The sequence below is a fragment of the Vigna unguiculata genome, chromosome 2 (assembly GCF_037176805.1).
Source record: "Vigna unguiculata cultivar grain cowpea cultivar isolate G323 ecotype 2 chromosome 2, ASM3717680v1, whole genome shotgun sequence".
NCBI lineage: Eukaryota > Viridiplantae > Streptophyta > Magnoliopsida > Fabales > Fabaceae > Vigna > Vigna unguiculata.
Genome location: NC_140793.1, coordinates 1,722,789 through 1,742,984, shown reverse-complemented (window position 1 = coordinate 1,742,984; position 20,196 = coordinate 1,722,789). Strand labels below are relative to the sequence as shown.

General features: G+C 29.6%; 1 protein-coding gene across 2 annotated transcripts; it reads right to left on the bottom strand.

The window, feature by feature from the left end:
* Window positions 1–12,646: 12,646 nt before the first annotated feature.
* LOC114173966 (protein indeterminate-domain 5, chloroplastic-like) lies at window positions 12,647–20,189 on the bottom strand. 2 transcript variants are annotated; one of them, XM_028058674.2, is made up of 4 exons: window positions 19,523–20,185; window positions 18,802–19,198; window positions 15,528–16,565; window positions 12,647–12,947 (listed from the first exon to the last, which is right to left on the bottom strand). In XM_028058674.2, exons 1-3 carry the CDS (start codon window positions 19,680–19,682, stop codon window positions 15,542–15,544), a joined length of 1,581 nt encoding a protein of 526 aa, XP_027914475.2. In that variant the 5' UTR covers window positions 19,683–20,185; the 3' UTR covers window positions 12,647–12,947; window positions 15,528–15,541. The 2 variants fall into 2 exon arrangements, with proteins under 2 accessions (XP_027914475.2, XP_085525921.1); XM_085669795.1 differs by lacking the exon at window positions 12,647–12,947 and adding an exon at window positions 14,714–14,890 and having other exon boundaries at window positions 19,523–20,189.
* Between the last annotated feature and the right edge of the window lie 7 nt (window positions 20,190–20,196).

Sequence of the window (20,196 nt, the reverse complement as noted above, 5' to 3'; positions counted from 1 at the left end):
CTTTGGTTTTAACTTTTTATATTGGAGGTACCATTAATGTCATTGCACGACATGTAATTTCAAGTAACTTCTGTTTGATTGTTAGTTTTTCTGCCATGTCCACTTCACTAAAACGATTGACCAAAAGTTATATAATTTTTACATACGAATTTCTTTCGTCAAAGCATATCATATTTATCTACAAAATTTTCGTATGTAATTCTTCATTTGGTTATCCACGAATGAATAATGTTATCTAGGAACTTTTTTCGTAGATAAAACAAAATTATCTACGAAAAATATTTTGTAGATAATAGACAATTTTCTTGTAGTGTTTCTAAATGTGGAATTGACATAGGAGATGACAACATTCATGAAATACAATGGCAATAGCATTCACCAAAGTAAGATCTTTGTCGCTCATAATTACTTGTGGACCACCCTCAAATGTCATGAATAATCCTCTAAATCTTTCCAGAGCCCAAATGAAATTAGATCGTCGTTCCCTAAATATGAATGCAAACCCAACAAAGAAAGTCAACCCTGTAGATGTCACATTAACTATCTCAAGTAATGACAATCAATATTAGTTGGTTTTGAAGGTGGTATCCATCAAGAAAACAATATTAAATGCATTCAACAATTTAACTGAATTAGGATGTGTCTAAAACAAAGCACTAACCACCTCATATTCGTCTTGACATCTACTCTAGTGGATGTAATTATCACATTCTAATAGCATCATTAAGTGTTGTAATTCAGTTCTCAAACCTCTTAACAATCGTTTATAAGTGTATCTTGCATTATATACATGCTTTATTGTTGTGACATTACACTCATTATTTTCTTTGAGAGTGAGCAAAATATTTGCAAGCTTGACTTGACTCTTAGACATATCAACAAGCAAGGAATGTTCAGAAGATTTTAACCTCCCAGCAAACAGGTGACAACCTAAAGTCTAAGACAAATCATGATATCTGCAAATTACCTTCAACATCCAACCATCTTCATTACAAATTGGTTTACCTCTCAATTTAAATGGACAATCACATTTTCGTGTGCTAGAAACACTAGGTTGAACATCATATTTGTCTTTCCTATACTTATCACCCATTTCATAGCCTAACAATACATATGTTTTCCTATCAAGTTGACCATTAGCTTTCTCAGATCTTATAGTGAGAACAACAAAACCAAGATCAAATGTTATCCCTTGAACTCACTGAATCAACTCATCTCTTGTGGGAAATATCTGCTTAGTTGTAAAATTATATGTATATTCTTCCTCACACATCTCATTTATAAAAGAAAAGAAACCTAAGACAAAACTCCAAGTTAAAGGGGGATCTTCCATCCTATACAACTTTCACCACCTATAACCTAACATCAGTATTCAATACCAAGTTTTTTCAACAATAAAAAATAAAAATAAAAATATTCATGCAACAATAAAATAAATATAAAACATAAATAAATAATAAACCTTAAAAAATATCAATTAAAACAAAATAAAAGTTGAAGGACATTTCAAAATTGAACCAACATGTTACAAATGATGCATCACGACTTTCGAAGGTGTTCTTTAACCGAAAGTTGACATCCGACAACAACACAATTATGGATTTCCACTTTCGTAAGCAAGCCTGTTCAACGCAACTCAACATCCAAGATCATCTTAAATTGAAATTTATCATCCAATTAATTGTATTTCCGGATGTCCACTTCTATAAGTGTGGTAACGGAAGAAAATTCACTTTCGGAAGAGTCTTAGATCGGAAGTCGACATCTGGTTGAGCACATTTTCATATGTTGACTTCCGAAAAAGTGGGAATTTGTATTCTTTCTATTTTTTTTCAGAAGTCCACTTCTGTGTATGGGACAAACCGGAAGTCAACATTCAATACATTTGTGAACTAGATGTTGACCTCCGAAAAAGGTTAAAAATTCACTTTTTTATTTCTTTGCTAATTTTGTTTCATTTTACAAGCTCAAAAATATATATATATATATATATATATATATATATATATATATATCACATGAAATAAATCTAACATTACAACGAAATGAATGCATACCTTGCTTGCTCAAATGAATGAACTTGAGTAGATGGTCAAATAGGAAGAAACTAACTTCACAGTAGACCACCACACAATGGTTATGAACTGGAATGATAAACCTCTTCAAAAAAAAACACGAGAACAAGAAGAGAAAGCTTTAAACTTCTTCGGTGAAAGAGAAAGGAAAAGTGAGAGGCAATTTGGGGTGTAGCGTGTCAATCATATAGCCACCACCATCAATTATTATGTTTGTTAAGGCCGTCACCAACCCTAGTAACTTCATAATTACTTAATTATTGTTTTTACCTAATCCACTTTGTAATTTTGATTTATTTTTTGAAGGGCATAAATGGAAGCCAAGAAAACTTTAGGGGTGTAGAAAAAAACATTGGGGATCCAGGAAGAAACCCCTTTATATTTTGTCTTCTAATTGATCACTTAGGTCTAACTCTTCAAATTTTTTGTTCCAATTCTTCCTTTTTCTTTTCGATCATATTACCCCATCTTGATGGAGAAACACCTTATCAACAATGTAATTTAAGAAAATCTGCAAACAACTAATACGGTGGTTCCCGAGTTGTTGAACTAACACTAAGTTGAGCAAAGTCACCTTCAAACTTACCTGCAAAAATAACTATTGGTAGAATTTTTGACTTATTTGCAACAAAAGAAAAAGGTAAGGCCAACCTTTACTGTCTACATCACCATGTAAGGGTTTAAGGTTGGAAGCATGAAAAACAACATGTATATTAGACTCTTTGACCAAGTCAAGCTAAAAAAAAGTACTTCTCCAATGCAATTTTTTATAGGGAATTAGCCATAAAAATGCTAGACAACTCTTACTAGATCTCCCTTCGCCAGAGAAGTTTGTTTATACGATTTTAATCTCACCAATACTAGGACACCCAACTTAAATGAATGAGGAATCTGATGAAGATGAACATAGTCCTTTATAGTTACTTAGGATTTGAGAAGATTGTTTTTCAGTTTGCCCAAGAGTTTGTTTGCACACTTAATTCATGCTTCACAACTTCAAGATTACTTTATCTAGCTACATATTATGGCAACGAAGGTTACTTCTCTAAAGCTTGATAAGTACTCATTCTTGTAGAGAGGTTTGATAAGCTAAATTATAGTTCCACTCAGCTAAATGAATAAACTTCCTCTATCTTGAAGGTTGGATATGTACAAATATTCGTAAATATTGTTGTAAGATGTAATTTACCACCTCAGTTTACCATTTCTTTGTAGATGATAAGCAATCTTCATGCATAATTTAATGTCACTAAGCTTAATTAACTCCCTCCAAAATAACTCATAAAAATGGGTTCACTATTAGACAATATGCTTCTAGGCATTGCGTCACTTAATCTATAGTGAAAGAAGATCGTAACATCCTAAAATGTGATGCCTTTGATAGTCAGTCAACCACAACTAAAACGATAATATAACTTTTGAATGAAGGGATGCCTACAATGAAATCCACAAACACATATTTCCATATGCCAGTGGGAATCAATAAAGGTTTTAACAAGCCATACAAAGAGTGAGTGGGAACTTTAATTTATCGGCAAACCATGCATTTTTACACAAATCCAACATCTTTCTTTATTCAAGACCAATATAAATGTCAAACAATCTATTAAGCATTTTTACTATGGGTAGAGATGTTGTCCTCCTCATGGTGGATCCACCTCTAGTCTTCTTAGTATGCCTCATATATAGCTTTGGATGGGTCGATTACCTTTTGGTTCTCCATGTCTGTTCGACTGAGACACTTTCAATGTCAATTGATGCCTAATTCAATAAGGTGTCAGAGATAGTAAATGCAATAATAAATTAATCAAGTGTCATACCTCATGAATAATACACCCTATATATAGTATTTTCTTGGGCCTACTGCTTACATAGGCCTAAGTTAAGTATGTCAAGTTTGGTTTGGACTGTTTTAGGGTTTCCTTATCTCACACCAGACTTAATCTTGACGACTAACTACCTTCATTATATTACATATTATAACCTTTCAACCATACACGTGAATGTATCGATGATTGTATGGATCTCATACTGATGTTGCAAATTATAAAATCGAGAAAATTGTTTGCCAAGGTTCGGTGAATGGATGAAAAAATAGAAAAAAAAAATGTACGAAAGGAACCAAAAACACATAAGAATCACGAAATTGAAAAAGGGAAACACAAATTAAACCAAAATGCAAGTGGAATGTGAGTTGAGGGTGAAGTCGAAATGAAAATCAAATGGAGAGCGAAGCGAACTAAAAAAGTCACTTCACTTAGGGATAACGTCAAGATGAGTGATGGGGGAGTCGCCACTTAAGCTAAACACTCAAGATAAGATCATAGTTGACACTTGGGTGGAGCACCCAAGATAAGACTATGAGAGTTGACACATTCAAAGGTGCAAAGAAACTCCCAATTCATCAAATTTGTCTTTACAAACAAGACAATCCCCTATTTATAGTTTGAGGGTAAGTCGCCCTAAAATTAGGTCAAACCTGACATGGATTAACTCTAATTGCAACCCTTAATTGACGAAAATGCCATTTTCTAAATGAAAACACCAAAAAATAGGTTTTAGAAATAAGAGAGAAAAGTTTAGAGGAAGAGAAGCAAAGAGAAAATGGACAATGATTATTTTTTGGTTTTCCTTTCTCAATAAAAACAAAGACTTAAATAGTTTGTTAAGGACATAACTAACTCGTGCAAAGAAAAGGAAATAATGAAAGGACAAATATCTGATAATATGTAATAAGATTTTAGCAAAATTTATTTCCTTCTCATCTATTTATTTCTTTGTACAACAACAAAGATGCATGAAGAAATCCTCAAATTGATTAAAATCCAAGAAAACTTCTAAATAGTGACCAATTTTAGTGATTAATAATTATTACACCACTAAAAAAACTCATATTTTCTGGCAATTTTGTTTTGAATTTTTTTTTGCAGAAAATACTCATAAATTTTGTTACGAAAAAAAATTGCAAGAAATTGTTGCCAATTTTTTTGCAAAATATTTTGTATAAAACAATTTTCGCAACAAATTTTGTAGGAAATAATTGCGAGTTTTATAATTTTCTAGGAAATAATTACCCACGAAAGAATTACCTGCCAATTAAAATTCTTAGAAAAAATAACAGAAAAAAAAATTTTTTCTTGCAAATTTTTTTAACAAATTTGCAGGAAAATTCCCATGTAATATGAAAATTTTTAGTAGTGTTAGTAACTATAGTAACCGATTTAGATATTAATTTACAAAAATAAAAATTATTGGTTACTAAAATAGTCACTATTATGAATAAAAAATTATAATTTGTCACTAAATTGGTCTTTAAAATTAGCTACCATGGTTTGGGTATCAAAGGTAGGGATGGCAACGGGGCGGGGCGGGCACGGGTTTCGCAATCCCATACCCATCCCCGTAGAAAAAATTCATCCCCATCCCCATACCCAAACCCCACGGGTATCAAACTTTTGTCTCATCCCCATCCCCACCGGGTAACGGGTATAATCTCGTACCCATACCCATATCTGTTTTCTTACTACTTCAATATTAATTTTGATTAATTTGTATAAAATATAATAAAAAATTATGGTAAAAGAAACATTATATTATCAAATATTCTATATTAAAAGGATGGTTGTTTCTTCGATATCAAATACATTAAAATAAATTATAATTGTTTACATTTTAGATTATAATACCAAATAAATTTTCATGAGGACCAAATAATTATTAAATTTGCAAATATTAATGAAACATAGTTGAAATTTTTAAAAACATTTTTTAAAAAATATAAAAGGAAAACAAATATTCAAATTAAAATATATTTTAAATGTTTGTTTACTACTTCAATCTTTTAAATTCTAATGAATATCTTTTTTATATACTAATAAAAGTTATAATACATCATTTGATCAAAATGATACAAAGAAAAAATAATAATCATAATAAAAGTTTAAAATAAATTATAATTGTTTACATTTTAGATTATAATACCAAATAAAATTTCATGAGGACCAAATAATTATTAAATTTGCAAATATTAATGAAACATAATTGAAAATTTTAAAAACATTTTTTTTGAAATATAGAAGGAAAATAAATATTCAAATTAAAATATATTTTGAATGTTTGTTTACTTCAATCTTTTAAATTCTAATGAATATCTTTTTTATACACTAATAAAAGTTATAATACATCATTTGATCAAAATGATACAAAGAAAAAATAATAATCATAATAAAAGTTTAAAATAAATTATAATTGTTTACATTTTAGATTACAATACCAAATAAAATCTCATGAGAACCAACATATTTATTAAATTTGCATACATTAATGAAACCTAGTTGATAAAATTTAAAAATATTATTAAAAAAATATAAAAGGAAAACAAATATTAAAATTAAAATATATTTTAAATGTTTGTTTATACACTAATAAAAGTTATAATACATCACTAAATCAAAATGATACAAAGAACAAATGATAATCATAATAATAAAATTTTGATATAGATCTTGTATCTTTTGAACTTCAATTTTGTTGGATGGTGTTAAAAAATTCATACAATTATACAATTTTAGAGAAAAAAAAATCCATACAATTATACAATTATACAATTCTTGTATCTTAAATTTTTATATTGTAGTAAATAAAAGTTATTTATACAATTATAGAGAAAAAATTACAGTATGATTGATAATAAGTTAAAAAATAAAAAATAATTAGATAAAATATATCGAAATAGTATTCTACATAATAAAAATAAACAACAAATAAAAATATTAAAAAATTAACTAATGTTTATAAACAATTTGAGATACTATTGAAAGAAATTGCACCAAGAAAAACAAATGTATAATTAAGGGTATAATAAGATGAAAACTACCAAAAAGATCTAAGAAAACTTTTCAAATATCAACATATATACTTAATGGTTGAGAAATAATAAAAATTGTTTTAGCGAAAAAAAAGATAGTTATTCAAATAAAAAAAAACTAATAATAATAAGTAATTTTTTTTTTATATTACCTAGTAATTCAAAGGTTTGTGTTATTAAATACTTAAATTGAGAGTATTAAATATTTTCATGTGAAAGGAAAATATACAATAAATAAAAATATTATAAAATAATAGAAATATTCAAATGTGAGACATAAAATTTTTTTAGTTGACGTACATCTTTTTAACATAATTACTTAAAAGTTATGATAAGATGAAAAATATAATTGAGATGCGAATGAGTTTGATGACAAACCAAATAATTAGAATAAATAAAAAGTAATATATATATATATATATATATATACACACACACACTAGGGTAAACACAGGCGTTATCACGTCTGTGTGTACGTATTTTTTGAATATGCATGATATTATATTATTAATTGATGATATTGTAATGTTATTAAGTTAATAAACAAAATAAAATTATATTTATAAAAAATAAAATAAAATGTATAGAGAAAATATGAAAAAATAATTATTGATGAATAGAAGAAAAAGAAGAAAAAGATAAATAAATAGTTTTATAAAATCTTGTAAAAGTAACTGTTAATTTTATAAAATTTAACAAACAATTACATTGTAAAGGGTAAAGTTGAAATTATGAAACAAAAGAAGGAATCCTCTTTATATATATATATATATATATATATATATATATATATATATATATATATATATATATATATATATATATATATATATATGTATATATCATTACTTAATTAATTGTAAATATTTTAATAATTTAAACGGAGACGGGTATTATGGCGGGGATATGTACATCCCCATACCCATCTCCATACCCAATTGAAAAAGTCGGGGATTATCCATACCCATACCCAATCAATGCGGGAATTCCCCGTCAAAACGGGGACGGGTTCGGACAATACCCACGGGGACGGGTTTATTTGCCATCTCTAATCAGAGGATATTGGTCACTAAAAATTTGCTACCTAGATTTTGGCTACCAAAATGACTTAGTTTCTAAATTGGTATCTAATTAATTAATGACTAATTTAGTGACCAATTATGACTTTTTATGTATAATAGGAACTATTTTAGTAATCCATAATTTTTTATTTTGTAAAATAGTATCTAAATTGGTTATTATAGTAACTAACTATTTTTTGTTTCTAAAATTGGTTGAAGGGACTAACCCTTGAGGGGAAGATTGTTAGGAATCCAAGTGTGATTCTAAGTCCCACATTGGCTAAAAATGAGAAAGTGGAGCATTATATAAGAATAAAGACCCATAAACCCATTGTCTTAAGGTTTTGGATTGAGAGTGGTGTCAGTGTCGTTAGGCTCAAATCTCATTGGTGTTGTTCTCCCGAGTGAAACCCCCTCTGTAAAACATATATATATATATATATATATATATATATATATATATATATATATATATATATATATATATATATATATATATATATATATATATATATATATATATATATATATATATATATATATATACATATATAACTATATATATATATACATATATAACTGAAGAAACATTTAGTGATTGATATAGAAGTTGTTATTATGGTGATAATTTTTAGACTAGTTTTTTAGATTGCTTCCAAAAATCATAGTAAAAGAGGTCTTTTTACAATATTGTAAAATTAAAGAATTAAAAAACTCCTCTATTTCATTCATTGTAATTACAGCAATGTACAACGGGCTTTTACATTTGCAACATTCTATTTCTGAGGTGTATTTCCAAATCATGTGTCTTCTTATTCATGCCATTAAATAGTGATAAATTTTAAGATTAAAAAATTATGTTTAGAAATTAGTTTAGAAATTGATTTACTAATTAGATATTAATTTAGATATCAATTTTGGTAACTAAAACATAGGTAACTAATGTTAGTGACCAATTCATAATAGAAACTATTTTAGTTATCAATTTAGAGACCAGTTATAATTTTTTGAAACTATTAGTTATTAATAATTTTTAGTTTATAAATTGATTATTATGGTGACCTAATTATTTTGTGTTAGGAATACAAGTGTGAGTCTAAGTTCCACATTGACCAGAAATGAGAAAGTAGAGCACTATATAAGAATAAAGACCCATAAACCCATTGTCTTAAAATTTTGGGTTGAGAGTGATGTCAATGCCTTATGTAGTTGAGCTCAGGTCTCATTGGTGTGTTGTATCTCTCCAGTGAAACCCCCTCTATAAACCTGACATTTTGAGTCACTAAAATTTATCATTAATCAAGAATTTTCTTATAGTGTGCTTGTTTTCTTTTTCATGAACATCATTCTTCCATTCAAAACCTCGGTTCCTCTATGCAATTAACTTCACTTGCGTGAATGTGGTAAGTTGTTATTATCATAATTAGGAGCACATCAAAGGTTCTTCATATATATAGTTTTTATCTTTGTTTATATAAGTAAAATGATCACTATTTGCTGGGTTTCATAAGGAGAAAATGGTAAATGAAGACTATTTGCTAGTTTTCATATAGAAGGGGGAAATGGTAAAGAGGATGTAATATCTCTTATCATATTTATTTAAATAATATGAAATATGAATTAAATTAATGTTAAAAATGAAGATTTTTTTTTACTGAATATTATTTATTTGTAGTTATTTGTTTTATTTCCTTTTAGCGTCAGTATGCAAAAAAAATTACTATATTTAAATTTTTTTTTTTGTATTAGTCTAGATTCAATATTATAATCAACTCCATATAGGTGGATTATATGATTGAGAAGTAAATTATTAATATGTTTGTAATACTTTCCTTCTTCATTTTTTTTGTTTACCCTTAAACTACATTGCAACACGTCAATCTTTCCCAAACCTTATCCTATTTTCTAGTTCAAGAGATAGGACTTAGAAGGGAGATCAACTATGATGAGTGAGGGTATACAAATAAACAACTTTAATAGTAATTTTTCATCTTATTTATGATCGGTGCATGTGGTTAATTTTTATGTGTTTGATTTAAGTGTTAGTAGCTTGAATTAAGTTGATGATTTTCTTTTTGTGATTGGTGTTATATTCTCAATTTTGCTTTATAACCATGTTTTTGTCGTAAAATCCAAAGGTTCTCTATGATGGGCCAGGAAGCCATGATGCCCAGATGACTATTATCACATTGCATACTTTCCCTTCTTTTGTTTCACCAATCTTTTAATGTTTACTACTTTCTTATTAGCATAGACGGTAATTAAAGGCGGCTTCTCCCTTCGTCTCCAACCATTTATTCTGTATCTCCAAAAAATTCTAAAATTCTCACTTTGTTCTTGAATTAAAAGTAACAACTTTTTCTCTTTCTCTTACTGATCCACTTCACAATCTTTTTTAACAGATGTCGACATCTGATACCTTATTTTGTTATACGGATGTTAATATTCGATACTCTATTTTTTTTTTCAATTTTTATCCATTATAGATATCGACATCCGATGTTATAATTATTTTTATCTACGAATATCGAGAACAAAATTGAATACCAGATGTCGACATCCGTATATAAAAATAATTACAACACTGGATGTCAACATTTGTAATGGATAAAAATTGAAAAAAAAATAAAGTACCGGATATCAATATTTGTAGGACAAAATAAGGTACTGGATGTCGACATCCTTTGAAAGAAAAAATTGGGTGGATCAATGAGAGAGAGAAAAAAAAAGTAATTACTTATAAATGAAAGGCAAAGTGGAAATTTTAAAATTTTTTGGAGTACAAAAGAAGGTGTTGGAGGCGCAGGAAGATGCCTGTAATTAAATTATAAGTAGATATAAATACTACAATTTACAAAGTGATTTTATAAAACAAAATTAGTCTTAAAAGTTTATCTTTTTTATAATGACTTTGGAGAGTATCTCTTACCCTTTTTTCCTAGAATGACCTTAATTATTCTCATTGTTTGACTATATCCTCAACCTATCATTCCTCTTTATCTTCTTGTCCACACACATGGTTTCTCTCTATTCAATAAATAATTTGTTAGAATAATAATATATAGACATTTATACATGTTCTTTTTTCTTATTTTCATAATATATTAAAAATAAAATTTTAAGTCTAATCTAATTTTATAAAATTCCTTTATAAAGTGATATTAACATTTAATTTATATATATATATATATATATATATAAATAAATTGATCTCATCTATAATAATATAAAATTTCCAAGATATAATATCATATGAATTACGTTTCCACAATTGCTGTTCTTTTACCCTTTCTGAGTGTAAGTAGATTTTGAGAGTTCATGCATGAATATTTTTAGATGTATGAGTAGAAATTATTTGAAATATAACCTAACACTGATATATCTTCCGTGGCAACTAATACATTTTTAGAATGGTTTTCTAGATTCTATTTTTCTGAGTAAAAAGCTAGATCGTCAGCATAAATGAGAGGCAAAGAAAGTTTCATAGAAGGAAATTTGTAGCTTTACGTAAGGAGTGGAATAAAGAAAAGAAAAAATGTTAATAGATAACCCACAATAAAGCAAGTAAAAAGTCTTCACCAAAACTTTGCCAAATGATTCACAAATGGTATCAAATAGTAGTTATAAACCAATTTATTATATACAAGACAGGAACAAACAATAGAACTCAAGTATAAAACTTAGATATTTATGGAAGGCCTAATCTCCATGAGTTAGGTACGTATATGTATCATATATCTACATTTTAAATCCGAAAGAATCTTTTAATAGAGATTTAATACGGAACTACGCATATGTATATATATTCTTTATTTTGTACTTTCCATTTGCATTGAACAACTTTTGATTTATATTATTTAATTAAGAACTCTGTCTTTTGAATATGCTACTATATCCTTATATTTTGTATGCGTGCCTTCAATTATTGAATTCTGAATAGTTAAACTACTAAAATATGTACCAAAAAAAATTCTGAAAAACAAACGTGAGGTTTTAAAAAATAACAAAGGATTTCGAATAGAAAAATAGGAAAGGAAAAACAGCCATCATGCAATATTGAATACATTTGTTTTCATTTTAATAGTAATTTCTTCCTTCCATTGTTCCATAATAAGCTAATGCACACCTCTTTACTAATGATTTTCTAAACTTAATTTTTTTGGTTTGATTACTTTCTAGAATATATTAGAGAAGATGTATAAAAAGAGACAAATTTAATTTATTTAATTATTAATGGTTATAATATTTTAAAAACGACGAGACTGTTCATAAAATTGGTTATATGTTTCTGGTTGTTTCCTTGTTTTTTTTAATAAATAAAAACACTGACATTTGAGGTTCAATAATCTAAGGTAGTAATTAAATTTGTATTATTAATGTTACATAACATTTTAAGTAAAAAAACAAGTAAAAGTACTCAAAATTAGACAGTTATATGTGAAATATTTAGATATGTTTATATATTTAGAACTTTTTTTTTACAAAATTAAAAATTTTAGAAATTCAAATTGATTGACTCTGAGATGTTCAAATTTCTATTTATAGATAAGAGAGTTCTCACTAGAATAGTTTTGCTGAATTGAGAGGCTTTAAAACAATAGTTTTTCTTCTTCTTTTTTTTTTCAGTCTAAAGGAGTAGATGATACTAAAACTATAAATAATATATGTAGATATATGACTATTATTCATATCAAAAGCATTGTCTAATATATAGAAAAATCTACTAATTAAGTTAAACCATGAAAATTTCGAAACAAGTTTTGTTTGGAATATCCTAATACCAATTTGTCTATGCTTTTTTCAAAGTACGATGATGTAAGGAAGAAGTCAATTTTCAACTGTTTGAAAATCTTGAAACTAGCTCGTTCTATACAGAAACTCCAAATATGCTGCTCCCGAAGATCCAAATAGATGCACTTTTTTGAATGGATCAAGTTCACATTCCTGCAACCAAAGTCCAAAAACTGTTAGATTTAGGATAGTGTCAGTTAATAATAATAAAAAAAAAAAACATTGTTATATATAGCAGATACTAAGGAAGATATTAGACTCACATAACCTAATATTTAGTCTCCACCCTTCCAAGAAAAAAAGGAAAACATGAAAGTTGTTTCTTACCCATGTCACCCACAAAAACATAGTAAACTGCAGCAATATGGTTACAGTTCATGCAACTTATAATATTAAGATGAGATGATGAAAGTTAATTAAGAACAATGTTTATATCAAGGATATGAGATGGTCTCTAATTCAATGAACTTGCATAAGATCAAATCTAACTAAAATAAAGAGTGTTTAATACAAATAATCTAAAAATAAAATGGTTTGTTAAGATAGTTTACTCAGTAGATGTTTCGAACATGTAAAATACCTAAATATGGAAACATGTGTAAAACAAAAAAGACACTAGATTAAAAACAAAAACATATTTAGTGATAGTAAAGGTCCTGTCCTTTTTATTTTCTTTATCAGCAAAGAATAAAATTAAATTAGCAGAGCACTTGAGGGAGAGATAAACATGTACTCTTCATTGATATTTTTTTCCCCTCACATGAAATAAAATGAATATTTATAAATGTATATAATTTTAAAATAGTATTTCTTTTTTGATAATTCAATTGTATTTTATTCGTATAAAAAACTTATACAATCATTATAACAATATTAAAAAAAAATCATTTCAATTATAAAAAATATATATTTTTTAGAACAAATAGATCCTATTTTGGAAGTATGATGAATTTAAGACATCCTAAGATATTTTTATCAATTATTGAATATTAAAAGTTTATAGATTATAGATATATAGTTAAAATCGATTTGCAATAAAATTATAACAAAATGTTGTCAGTTACAAAAACACACATACAGTAAGTAGTTTCATGTCTTAGTTTAAAAAACGTGTAGAATTAAACATAAAATAGTTTTTTTTTTGTCATAAAATAATTCCTAAGGAAAGATAACTATATTACAAGAACCCCAGACATTATGCATTTTATTTGTTAAATCAATGCCTAAAGCAACTATATGATATATCTGTGCTGATAAAAACCAAAACTATATATTTTTATTTTAAGGGACCAATTTCCCTATGTAGTGACTATCAAAAGTTTTTTTTTTCTTCTTACTTGATTTAACCTATTTTACTGCATTTTAAACTTAATTCTACATTGAGTAATATTAATTAATGCTAAATGTCAATACTCCAATAATGATTTGTTAATACAACCATCTTTTACTAAACTAAAATCTGCTTTGTTTAACTGATAAAATAACATTAATCCATTTTTAACAACAGTATTTCATTAATCTCACTTTTCAATAAATTATTTTAAATATTAATTAACATAATAATTAGTTAAATTGTTGAACTTTAAAATTCAAAACTTTTCAGTACAATTGGTTTAATAAAATGACACAGAAAAATCATAAATATAATTAAAAAAATCTTATTTTTTGTAATTTTTTTGATATAATTAAAAGCAAGGTATCCTTTTTATTAAACAATGCCTTTTTGGTAAGAAAAGAAGAAACTTATATTAAATGAACTGTATAAAATAAAATAAGTAGAAAAACAGCATGTGGCTTTTGATAAATAATTTCTTTAACACTATAAGAGTTGTCAAAGGGTTCAATTCATTGGTTTTGATGTTTTGATTTTGCTGATTCAGTAATTAAGAGTTAAAAGAGAGAAAGTGAGAGAGAAGAAAGAGAGCAAAAAATAATAGCATCAAAGTTGATAGGAGCATGGATATGTTCAGCCATGCCCTTCCAATTAGGTTGAAGGACACTCGTGACTCTGCCAACCCTATATACTAAAATATCCAAAAATGAAACCAAATGAAAAGGAGAAGACAATAGAAGAAACAAAGTTCTGCACCACATCGCTGTCCACCCCATGCAAGACAACATGTCAGGATCAGAACACAGCCCCTTTCTCTCACACAAAATATTCAAAATTTCAAACATCATTTTCTTTTTCGAAACAAACTTATTCTTTCACAGTTTCATGATGAAGTCTATGCTAACGACTCCACCACCATAGAAAGGAAACAAAAAAAAAACACTAACAGAGAGAGAAAAGGTAAAGAGGTGTGAAGTAAGATTTTTAAATCTTTCTCTTGACCCCAAGGTAGAGTAGATTGGAATACGTAGAAAAAAAATATATATAAAAAAATATTAAAATATAAAAGATAGAATATATATATATATATAAAGGGAATATTTTCAGAAAAGGTAAGACACTTTGGAAAGGGAATCTACTGGTTTCAGTATATTTTCACATGTTACATAGTCAAAAGTTTTAGCCTATTGTGAAGTCGACAACAGGTGTTTGAGAAAAATGTTTTATAAATATCAAAATAGAATGATAAGAAACACTGTTTCAATTTTTGAATTATATATATATATATATAAAAAGATTAAGGAAAACAACAAATATGTATAACATTTTATGCGTAATCATGCATAGGAGAGAACGATGAAAATTTGGTCAAAGGTGAGAAACTTTATGTTTTGACGTACCTTATCGTACTTGTTCACTGAAAGTTTGCTCCACCTCCGAAAGATTGACCTGACGGCGCCGCATTGTTTGTCTCTGCTTCCAAAGAGCTCAAGTTAAATCCACGTTGTTGTTGTTGTTGCTGTGCAACTCCTAGAAAATCCCTGGTGAGTCTATCAGAGCCTCCAACGCTGAGTTTTGGTTCCTTGTTAGAGATGCCATGATCATATGCTTCGAACCCGGGAAGGGTGATCATGTCTTGCACGCTGGAGTTCAAGATGGTGCTGTAGTTTGCAGCAGCGATGAGTGGCCCGTGATCAGATTTGGATGCAAGGCTTCTTAAAAGAGAGGAGGCACTGTTGTTGGTGCTGGAACTTGCAGCACCCATTTGAGCAGCTTTTTGGAGCAGTGCAGTTGCTGACATGTGAGACATGTTGGTGCTGTTCTGAAGAGCGGTGCTGAAAAGAGAAGGGGCAGTGGAGCTTGTTTGGTGATCGGTGCCGATTATGGTGCCTTCTGTGAAGAAATTTGAGGCTTCTGTAGGGTTGAAGTGGTGTTCCTCGGAGAAGTTTGGGGTGTGGCCTCGGTTGGATAGAAAGGGAAGGTTGAAGAGGTTGGAGGCAGCAGGGGTGTTGCTGTTGTTGAGATCAGATAGTTGTATCATTCCTTGGAATGGCTTGTTTGAGATTAACCCTTGTTGGTGATCATGGTAGTTCTGGTTTTGGTTTTGGTTTGGTTCTGGCATGAAGAATGGAGGGTTTTGCAGTTGCATGGTTTGGTGTGAGGAGTGTCTGAAGGGTGAGGCCATGTTTGGTGGGAGAATGTGGTCAAATGGACCAGTCCTTGGTGCACCACCAAAACGTAATAGGTCACTGGGTTGGGCGTTTTGGTCATGGATTGAAGGGATCTGAGAACCCAAATTCTGAGATAAGCCTAAGGACATGTTGTTACTGTTTCCAAATAGTTGGTTCCCAATGGCACTGCTCAAATTGGGTGGCTCTCTTGCACTTTCTTGTGCCAATGCATCACAAAAGGCTCTGTGAGTGATGAAACTGTCACGTCTGCAATCAATGTATATCTCAAACCATTAATCATTTCTCTTATGTCTTTGAAAAAAAAAACTAAATAATAATACATCTATATGATATTCAAAATAAATCTAAAACTTTTGCTACTATTATTATTATTTGAAATAGCACTTGAATGAGCTAATAGGGCAAAAAATGAAACATCGAAAAATTATATTAAAATGTATATTGAATAAAACTTTTTTTTATAAAGATGAATAATTGACTAGAGAATGCAGAAACGGATGACCTTATGCATTGTAAAAGTATTATTTTATACATTGTCGGTGTATTCATATAACTGCCATTTTGTAATAAATTGTTATAATTGAGTTTGAATATGTTTGTATCACACACAACTTTTTTTGTACTTATCTCCACACTCTCATTTATGGTAAAATAGAGAGAGAAGAGGAAAATTCAATAAAAGCTAAGTTTCTCAATCGTTTCCTTTTATCATAAATAGAAATTGGAATAAAGAACAGTTTAAAAATATCACAGTTGTAGCAATTTTGGTTAAAGTTTATTATATATGTATAGTTGAACTCCTGGAAGAATTTTAGAAGGGTTTTTCTATATTTAATCTTAAGAAATAAACAAATAAGTATATCATAAAATCAACTTCATCAGAAAAATGTTCAACAACAAAAAGTTGCCTACAAAAACAGTCATAGTTTGCTAGAAGCTGGAGAACTTGGCCTTCCTAGTAAAAGACAACAAAATCACTTAAAGGAAAATGTCAACATAAAGGACAATAATAAATCATAATGAGCTCGAGGATAAATATTTGCGTGTACTTATGAAACGAGCAGTTAAAGAAAAGAACAATATGAATGACACTTCAAGTGATTAAGAAAATGTGCAGAAATTGAGAAAAGGACAACTTAGATAGAAACGATGTAGGAGTAATAACTTAACCAAAACTTGACTAAAAGACTACACAAAAATTTATCTAAGATGTGCCCTTTCAAAAAATTGTTGTCCAATGAATGGAACTGAGAAATCAATCAAGATCAAATATTTAAGGCTTGGGTTGAAAATTTTCCCATATGTGTCTGGGAATACATATACATAAATACACGGACACGTGTGTGTCAAAACGTGAATATATAAATATAATTTTCTGTGGTTCATCTGTTTAGGTTTCATAATAATTCCAAAAATCTACGAAATTTGTGAAATATATATATATATTGGTTTGTATATGTAATCTGGTGTACTTATTTTGACTGCAGTTCTGAACCAAGCATGAGCACTAGGTTGTTCAAGGTTTAACATGAAATAATGTGAAAGAAAAGAGTGAAAAAGTGGAAGCAGAAAATGAGAGAGTTTGTTAGGCCCTGACGTTATGATATGGAAAGGAGCACCTGCAAGAGAGAACACAGTACTGAACACATCTAGCCAATTCACAAGAGAACAAAAGCCCTAACAACACCACACTGCACTAGGACCCCCATCTTCTACACAGAAAAAACAGCACGTGAATAGGAAAATAAATAAAGGAAAACATTTCCTACCCCCACACTCATGCATGTATGCAAAGGAGAGAGAAATTAATTCCTCACCAAACATAGAGATATAGATAAGTGCACGAGTAAACTTTTGAAGGGGTCTGGAAAAATGAATGGCAAAAAAACAACTGTAATTTGAATAAGACAAGGTAACAAGAATTTGTTAAGTTTAATGTTGTTTTCTGTCTTTGACATGAGACATTGTATAAATTTCAATCTGTTGTTTATATCATAAACTCTTTTAGGAAACTGAAAAAAGTAAATGTGAGGATGAAGGAGATTAGGTAGTTCTTGGTTGTGGTTTTTTTATGATTTTCTGAGATTATTCACGTGGGGGGATGTTTCCTTGCAGTTCACTTGGGCAACGTACCAAATATAAGAGAAAGATGACAAAGGAAAGCATACGAGAGAGGGAAAGAGAGGACAGAATCTGAATGAATTGGAAGGAAGCCAAACTCAAATAGAAAAAGAAGAAAGCATCTAAGCTCTTTTCCCCACTATAGTCACTTGAAGAATCTAATAATAAGGCTTAACGCAGACCAAACTACACTAAATCAAACCAAACACCAGTACTTAATTCTAACTTCTAATCTGTCATCACCCAATTCTCTGCTGCTGCATGACTAGAATGTTGCATCAATAAAAATCCCATGTCAAAGAAACTTTTCTTTTCGAAATCTAAATTTGTCAATTTTGGAGTTCTGGATTGTTGTTGATACCTGGAGAAGAGGGTGCCACAGTCACATCTATACTCTCTGGTGCCACAGGTTTTGGAGTGTGCCTTCCAATCTGATTGAACAGCATATTTTTTGGAGCATTTGTCACACTTCCACTTCTTCTCACCGTGTTTGCGAGAGTAGTGTTTTTTGATGCCAGTGAGATCTCCGAGAGCCCTTGAAGGGTCGTGATGAACACATGTGGGCTCAGGACACAGATAAACCTTTCTCTTTGGCTCTTTGTTACTCTTCTGCTTCAGCTTCCAAGGCAGATTGTGTCCTCTTCTGTGGAGCTGTAGGTTTTGCTCCCTTTGGAACCCTTTATTGCACACTTCGCATATAAACCTGTTTGTTGCCATTAGAGTCTTCGGAGATAGTGCTATCACCTCAGCATCTGGATCTGCACACACACACATGTTGTTCCCATTCCAAGGACGAAAAAATTGTTTTAAATAATGCCACAAAACAAACTATTACAAAATTCACAGGATTAAAAAAAGGAAACCATTAAAGAAAGCAATTGATTTTTCTGAAAGCTTCAAGACAAAGCCATTTAATCTCCACATTCCACTTCTCATTCACGTTCCAAAGGTCGGAATTGATTAGGGTTCTCCGCCCCACACAAAAAAAAATGTAATGGTGGGCGGTGTGAAAATTAAACCGTTTTGCAGACATGAAACCAGAAGAAAGAAAATCCAATTCAGTTAATTGTTAAGATACTTGCTTGGTGTTCCAGGTTGGTTTCTTCTTTTCTTCTGGGGTGGTGGTGCAGCTGGAGTTGATGAGGATGATGGTGTTGTTGTTGAGGAATGCTGCTGCTTCATCTGATTCTGATCCTCTTCTCTGATTCCAAAGAGAGATGCTGAAGAAAAAGGTGCTGCCATGTCTTATAGCAAAACCTCTCTATATAAGTGTTTGTTTGTTTGTGGGTGAGATGGGAGGGAGTGAGTGAGTGAGTGTTTCCTTTGGCTTCTTGACTCAAAAACTTAGAACTCCATCAGAATTCTGGAAAACCCACATGCAATTTGAGTCCTTGAATTGTTGTCCCCAATCTCAAAACTCAAAGGCAAGGGAATTTGAATTGTGTGCAGAGAAATATAGAGAAGAGAGGCTAAAAGGTGAAAACTTGCATGAAAAAGAAAGTTTTGAAGCAGAGAGATAGATAAAGGAGTAGGAGAGGAAGAAAAAGGGAAATTCAATCCACCCCCATGGCCACTTGATATGAATATTTTCTCCCAACTTGGCTTTGTTTTAAATGAGAAATTTTGAGGTAGAGGTTTTGTGAGTCTCTTCCAGTGATTTGGTGTCATGCAGACACACCAACACATATGCACACACACCCCATTTTGCTCAATCGTTTCTTTTTGTGATTTTAATTTAAATTTTTGTCTCTTGAAA

What these genes read in the sequence shown, in the direction of transcription:
- LOC114173966 (XM_085669795.1), bottom strand. Translation starts at nt 19,682, where the DNA reads ATGGCAGCACCTTTTTCTTCAGCATCTCTCTTTGGAATCAGAGAAGAG. An exon ending in AAACCAACCTGGAACACCAA is followed by an intron (nt 19,199 to 19,522) that starts GCAAGTATCTTA and finishes GTGTGTGTGCAG; the next exon opens with ATCCAGATGCTGAGGTGATA. An exon ending in TGTGGCACCCTCTTCTCCAG is followed by an intron (nt 16,566 to 18,801) that starts GTATCAACAACA and finishes CATTGATTGCAG; the next exon opens with ACGTGACAGTTTCATCACTC.